Below are 7,431 nucleotides of genomic sequence, written 5' to 3' on the forward strand. Positions count from 1 at the left end.
CTTCAACTCGACCTGGGCTCTGTTCTTGGACTTTTCACTCAAAGCTGGTACTCTCATCACTTGAGCCACAGCTCCATTTCTGGCATTTTGGGTGGTTAATTGAAGATGAATCTGTCTGGGACTTTTCTTATTTGGACTGGCTTCAAACTGAGATTCTAAGATCTCAGCCTCCTGAGTAGCTAGGATTACAGACATGGGCCATTGGCACCCAGCTTTAATTTTTTTTATATTATCTATTCTTTGTTTTCTTATCCCAGTGACTTATCTCTTATGGTGACCCGGGACTGTTAGAGAATCATATTCAATAGTCAGGGTCAGTGGTCTTCTTGCGGTTACTTTCCTTACTAAAGTGTCTCATTATCAGCTGGCGCTGGTGTTGGTTTTTATTTATTTTTTAATCACACTAAGAAATTTTCCTTATGTTCCTATTTTGCTAATAATTAAAAAACACTAGTGACCAAGAGAGATAGTGTGGAGAAAATTATAAGAAACAAATTTTAAAAGCTTGCTGCACCCCAAAAGTTCTAAGCTTACCTGATTGGTAAGAACATTTTCCCAATTCACCAGAGAGCCGACAATTCCTGAATGTAGAAAAGTCTGACAAAGTCCTGACACAAAGTTGTGATGCCACTCACTGTACAGGAGTAGTAAACAACCCTCGAGTTTAATGACTTAAAGCAACAAACATTATTCAAATCATGAGTCAGAGGGCCCACAGCCTGGGTGGGGCTCAGTTGGATGCTTCTGCTGCAGCTCTAAGCAGGATATGTCCATGCACCTGCAGTCAGCTGTGGTATATTGGCTAGCTTGACCGTCAGCAGGAGCAGTGGGGCAAATTGGACCCTGAGCAGCTCATCATCCTGCAGGCCAGGCCTGATCACACAGCAACTCAGAGTCTCCAGGGCAGCAAGAGACAGCCCCAGTGTGTAAGCACTTTTCAAGGCTTTCCTTACATATTTATTCTTGTTCCGTTAACCAAAGTGATATAAATATGTTCTCCAAGAGCCACTTGAGTGACAATGATAGACACAAAAACAAAGAATTGTCTCAGCAAGGCAGAATTTACTTCTGCAGAAGAGTGTGCCATCAGCCAAAAATCTGGCAAGCAAGTACACACAGAGCAGGCAGCCTGCTCCTCAATTTATCCCTCTGCTCAGATTGGTGGAGTGCAGGTTTACAATCTGCTTTTGTTTTGTTTTGTTTTTGTTGGTGCTGGGGCCTGAACTCTGGACCTGGGCGCTGTCCCTCAGCTCTTTAACTCAAGGCTAGCGCTCTACCGCTTGAGGCACAGCACCACTTCTGGGTTTTTTCTGCTTATGTGATGCTGAGGAATCGAACCCAGGGTCTCATGCACGCAAGGCAAGCACTCTACCACTGAGCCACCTTCCCAGCCCCTACAATCTGCTTTTGATTGGCTAGTTTGAATAGGTTAAGTTGTATTTATATAAGGTGACCTATAAAAGACTTTGAAATAAGATTAACAGTACACAAGTGATCTCAAAACATAGCTACACCCTCTGTTATTTGTCTTCTGAGGAAGTCTTAATTCCATCTTGGAAAAAATCAGTGAAGAGGAAACATTTCAAAAACCCTTCCTTATCCCAAAGCAGTCCTTCTTTTTCTTTTTTTTTCCCCTCCACTCTCAGTTCTGGGGCTTGAACTCAGGACCTGGGCACTGTCCCTGAGGCTCTCTGTGCTCAAGGCTAGCGCTGTACCACTTGAGCCACAGCACCAGTTCTGGCTTTTTCTGTTTATGTGGTACTGAGGAATCGAACCAGGGCTTACTGCATGGTAGGCAAGCACTCTTCTACTGAGCCACATTCCCATCCTCTTTTCTATTCTTGCTGATAATTGTCTCAGAAGAATAATCAACAAGTGTCAAGGCCAAAGCAGGGACTTTTAAGCAACCCACTTTGATAGGAAAAACAACAACAACAAAAAAGACCAATTTTTTTTCACAAAAGTAATCAGGTAGACTCTACTACCATCAAGAACAAACAGGCTGAGGCCAGCTTTACAAAAATGTGAGAACTTGGGTCTAAAATTTCTAGTAACGACATTAGCCAATGGGATCCAGATTGACGTACCTAAACAAGTGGGTTTCATGCCAGAATTAAAATAGGATGCTTGGCTGCTTTATTAAGAAATCTGCACTGTGCTGCCTCAGAATAGCGCCTTCCAGAGCTCTTTCTTGAAGTGAATTATTGTGACCTGGAAGCCCAGAGAGGTAAAGCATGTTGTCCCAAGAACACATAGAAACATGGCTGAAGTCCTGGGATCTAAATTGGCCTCGGGGTTCCCGATCCTCTGATCCCAGCACCCTCCTCTATGCATGGCCCTGGAATCCAGGCCTTCCAGCCCAGGCTATGACATTCTCCCGGGCATTGCCCATGTCTTGCTTGCACCTTTCAGGCCTACAAGAGGAAGACCGAAGCAGCAAAGAAAGAGTACCTGAAAGCTTTGGCAGCCTACAGAGCTAGCCTAGTCTCCAAGGTAACGGAATCCCTAAGGGATGGAGCAAGCGCTGGGCCCCAAGGGAATGGCCACCAGAGGCCTTGGGAAGAAGACCTGTAGGTCACACCCACAGTGTGCCAGGCTCATGCGGGGCACTTTACTTGCAAGTCATTTCATGGAATCCTTCCAACAAGACTACTCGGAGGCAATCAGCAACGTGTCTGGAATTGTCCAATTGAGTGGAGGTTGTAGGTTCAAACCTTGCTTTGCCAGCCTTGACTCCTGACCATGCGCCTCTGCATGCTGTCCACCCCAGCGGGGCTGGAGTGAGGTGTGGCTATGCATCCCAGGGGGACATGGGGGATTGTTGTGGGGGCAGTCACAGGAGGGACCGCTAGGGTCAAGTGGACTGTGAAGGGTTAAGCAAAGAGGACTCTCAGGAGGAGCCTGAACTGAGGATGGCTTGGCTGCTGTGCTGGCCTTACTGTTTAGCCAAGGAGGGAGGGAGGGACACCACAGCAGGCAGGCCCCCCTGGGGCTCAGCAGGACAGGAGTCCTTAGCGCTCACCTGCATGGACTGGTCAGTCCACGCTCTCCCTCCAAGGGCACAGAGACAGCCCCAGGCCAGGTCGGGAGCTTACAAAATCACCTGGCCTCACAGCCCAGCTTCCGGATTCTCCCTTGCCTCCAGAATGACTGCCTCCCATCTCCTTCCAGAGCCCCCCAGAAGGTGAGACCAAGAGCACACAGGCCAATCCGCCAGCCAAGATGCTCCCGCCCAAGCAGCCCATGTACGCCATGCCTGGCCTGGCCTCCTTCCTGACGCCCTCCGACCTACAGGCCTTCCGCAGCGGGGCCTCTCCCGCCAGCCTCGCCCGGACGCTGGGCTCCAAGGCTCTGCTGCCCGGCCTCAGTGCTTCTCCACCTCCCTCCTTCCCGCTCAGCCCCTCGCTCCATCAGCAGCTGCCACTGCCCCCACACGCCCAGAGCGCCCTCCTCAGCCCGCCTGTGAGCATGTCCCCCGCCCCCCAGCCTCCGGTCCTGCCCGCCTCCATGGCACTCCAGGTACAGCTGGCCATGAGCCCCTCGCCCCCAGGGACACAGGTAAGCAAGGCAGATGGGGACAGCCTTCTGTGACCCCCCCCCCCTTGAAAGGTATGGAGGTGGCATCCTGACCCTGCCACTCACTAGCTGGGTGACCTAGCTGAGGCCTGTACCTGTCTGAGCCTTGGTTTCCCGTCTGTATAATGGGTCTGTGCACCTCACTTGAAAGACACGGACAAGTTGCCAAGTAGATCCTTCAGCTATTCCCAGGCCTCCTAGGCCCAAAAGGCAATGATTTCTTTTTCTTTTTATTTCTTCTTTTTTTTTTTTTTTTTTTTTTTTTTAGTCCTAGGGTTTGAGCTCAGGGTCTGAGCACTGTCCCTGGGCTTTTTTTTTTGCTCAAGGATAACATTCTACCATTTGAGCCACAGGGCCATTTCTGGCTTTTTCTGTTTATGTGTGACTGAGGAATCGAACCCAGGGCTCCATGCATGAGAGGCAAGCACTCTACCACTAAGCCACCTTCCCAGCCCAAAGGGCAAAAGTTTCTGCCACATCATTCCCAGCGCCTGGCCCTCCCCAAGGCCTTTAAGGCCTCCTCCCTTCCACTCACCATTCCACGGGACTACCTCCAAGTTCTCGTGCCGCTCAACAATTCCACATGACAGATTGGACCGAAAAGGAAAGTCTCCTCCATGACTGCCAAGACATTTTCTATTCCTCATTTAATTAATTATTTTATTTTTTGTCAGTCATGGGGCTTGAACTCAATCCCTGATCTCTTTTCGCTCAAGACTAACGCTGTATCACTTTGAGCCACAGCGCCACTTCCAGTTTTCTGGAGATTCATTGGGGATAAGAGTCTCACAGACTCCTTTAAAGCCCGGGCTGGCTTTAAACCATGATCCTCAGATCTCAGCCTCCTGAGTAGCTAGGATGACAGGTGTGAGCCACCAGCGCCTGGCTCTTTTTCCCTTGTTGTTTTCATTTTCCCTTTACTGTGTAGTGCCAGGGCTGGAGCCCGGGGCCTCGCCCATGCTAGGCAAGTGGCTCAGCCACTGAGTCCCGGTGGAACTTTCTGTGGGGTGCTCCACTGGGGAAGAGGGAGAAACTTTTGGAGGCAGAGTGGATGTTCTGTGTGGTCCCCAGGAAGTATCTGCAGAAAGCACCTCCTGAAACGCACAGAGACTGCACTGTCCTGGCTGTGTGAGAAGTCACCCTGGCCTGTCCCCCGCTGACCGTCCCCCCTTTCCCCGTAGGAGTTCCCACACATAGCTGAGTTCCCCGGCGGCTCCGGCTCCCGCTCTCCTGGCCCGTCCAACCCCACGAGCAGCAGTGGGGACTGGGATGGCAGCAGCTACCCCGGCGGGGAGCGAGGCCTTGGCACCTGCAGGTCAGTCCTGGACCGCCTCCCCCGGGGGCCCTGCCTGTGTACACCTCTCTCACAGGGCAGCCAGGGCAAGGGGGTCGGGGGGATAGAGGGGTCTGGAGATGAGGGATCACTCAGGAGAATGAGGTGATCAGTGTCAGCCTTGCCTGTCAATGCTCAGAGTCTTATCAACAGGGCAGAGCAAAGCAGGGTCCCCGAGGATCTTGGCTGATCTGATGCCCGGGCCTAGGAAACTGAGCCCTGCCATTCCCCTTCAATCTGTGCCCCACACCCAGATCCTGTGTCTGGATTCCTTAGGAGCAGAACAAGATAGTGGGAACTCTAGGGTACCCTGGATGATGGAGGAGGGAAGGTGTGTGTGTGTGTACACACGTATGTGTCAGTGTGTATGTACACACAGATGGGAGAGGAGCTGGGTGGGGTGGGGGCCTAGGCTGGAAACTTGCCTCTTCCTGACCCCGTGGGACCCTGGGAGCAGAGATCACAGCCACAGGGAATGCCACGTAGGCCAAGGAGTTCAGTCAGGCAGCCACTGGCTCAGAGCTGTTCCCAGGGTCTCCACCCCCCACCCCCCACCAGGAAGGACAGTTCTCTGGGAAAAGGGGCAGCTGGGTGGGCAGAGGGGTCCTTAGGGGGTGCACCCAGGAGGCACACAGCTTGGAGAAGGCCCCACCAGCCCCTGTGGGCCGCCGCCCTTCTCTTCATACTCAGACCCCAGGATCTCGGGGCTCCTCCCCGCCTCCTAGCCCAGGGACCATGGCACCAACACTGGCTCAGTGTCTGCTTTCACTGTGGAGATGAGGCCCCTGGGTTTGGTGTGCGCTAGCCATCCTGGTGCCAAGTAAAATCTACTCCTGGCTAGGTGCCCATGACTCAGACCTGTAATCCTAGCTGCTCAGAAGGCTTGAGATCTGAGGATTGCTGTTCGAAGCCAGCCCTGGGCAGCAAAGTCCCCATGAGACTTTTCTCTCCAATTCACCACTCAAAACCCAGAAGTGGAGCTAGTGGCTCAAGTGCCAGCCCTGAGCAAAAGAGTACAGGAACAGCACCCGGGCCCTGAGTTCAAGTCCCACCACGGACAAAAAAATAATAGAAGAAAGCTACCCCTGGCTCCTGATCACCGCCTTCCTACATGTGGCTTCTCAGCCTGCCCAGCCTGCCAGCCCTCCTGGGCACTGAGCAGACTCTGGCTGTGCCCCCTGCACACACTTGTGACACACCTAGGGGAAGATCTGCAGGGTGAAGTGACGCAGCTGGAAGGATTCCCAGCCCACAGCTCCGTGGGTGCAGAGCCCCACCCCCCGCCCAATCCAGTCCAGGGTAGCAGCAGGGGCAGGCCCTTCTGCAGCTCGCTCTCCATACACCTGTGCAGACAGACATCAGGAGCCCAGCAGGGCCCTGTTGTAGTGACAGAAAAGGCACCTGCCCTCCGTAGTTCTGTCTGAAATGTACAGAGAGAGCCACCCGGGCTGTGGCAGTCCTGGAAAACTCTGAGGAAGGACACACCACTCCCCAGGCTCCACAGTTGGGCAGGCTTCACCAGGATGCCAGCAGAGGGGGTGGGGTGTAGGTTTTCTTGGTGGACCATGGGAAGGCCCCACCACACAGGGTGAGCCATCCAGGGTGAGGAGCGGGGCGGGGCCAGGGCAGGCTGCAGAGGCTCATGAGCCCCTTCTCTCTCCCACAGCCTGCTTCCCAGGGATAAATCACTCTACCTCACCTAATCCTGCCTCCCTCTGCCCCGGAGGCTCACTGGAGGGCTGAAGAGCTGCCCACAGGAGTTCGGCTGTGGCAGCAGACGGGGTGACCAGCCAGCCCAGAGCCGTGAGGCGCCAGTGCCCCAGGGCTGAGTCTCTTCCTCCACGTCCCATCAGCCTCTGCGGAGGCAGCCTGCCGCCTACTGCCAGCCCAAAGAACCTGCAGGAACCTTCTGCCCGCTGACCTGCTTGCTCCAGGGTAGCTGTGGACCCCGCTCCCTGCCCTGTACCCTATGTCTGGATGTCTGGCCCCAGCCTGGGCTCCTTGAGAGCTGCCCGATCCCTGGCGAGGTCGTTTATCCACAGAAACCCACCCCAGATGTAGGGCGGGAACCTGGCCAGCCCCAGGCGTGCAAATACGGTTTCCTGTTACTCACTGTGAGAAAACGTTCAGAACCGTGGGCTTCGTGTAAGTAGCTACTAAGTGTTTTAGACCTGTGCTGAAGGCATCGTGGGGATATTTTGTCGGGGGGAAGACAAGTAGTTTCCTTTAAGGTTAAAAAGCATTTTCTATGACTCTTCTTCGCACAGTGGGTTGTTATTTTTTTTTAAGTTTTTTCTTAAGGGAGACATATGCACAAGCAGCTGTCCAACTGAAGCTACGTTATCAGTGCAGTGAGAGAGGAGCGGACAATTTCTAGCCCCATTCAGAGGCATTGCCCTTATTATTTCTTAAACCATGTGCCCATCTATTTAAGATTGCCAGTGCCGATTCTGGTTTTGTTTTTGTTTTTGTTTTTTAGTCATGTATTTATGAAGAAAACATGAGAACAGAATTGCAGTTGA

At 52.8% G+C, this 7,431-nt stretch overlaps 1 protein-coding gene across 2 annotated transcripts in view; it reads left to right on the forward strand.

Moving 5' to 3' along the window:
- The window catches only part of Tox2 (TOX high mobility group box family member 2), a 107,100-nt gene extending 99,669 nt beyond the window's left edge, over nt 1-7,431 (forward strand). The window contains exons 6-9 of one of the 2 annotated variants that reach the window (XM_042694551.1): nt 2,413-2,493; nt 3,172-3,558; nt 4,758-4,891; nt 6,576-7,431. In XM_042694551.1, the coding sequence (XP_042550485.1) occupies nt 2,413-2,493; nt 3,172-3,558; nt 4,758-4,891; nt 6,576-6,612 (639 nt within the window). In that variant the 3' untranslated portion in view covers nt 6,613-7,431. The remainder of the gene's footprint in view (nt 1-2,412; nt 2,494-3,171; nt 3,559-4,757; nt 4,892-6,575) is intronic. The other variant, XM_042694552.1, reaches the window with a different exon arrangement.

This window comes from Dipodomys spectabilis, unplaced genomic scaffold (genome assembly GCF_019054845.1).
Source record: "Dipodomys spectabilis isolate Male_0828 unplaced genomic scaffold, ASM1905484v1 ptg000175l, whole genome shotgun sequence".
NCBI lineage: Eukaryota > Metazoa > Chordata > Mammalia > Rodentia > Heteromyidae > Dipodomys > Dipodomys spectabilis.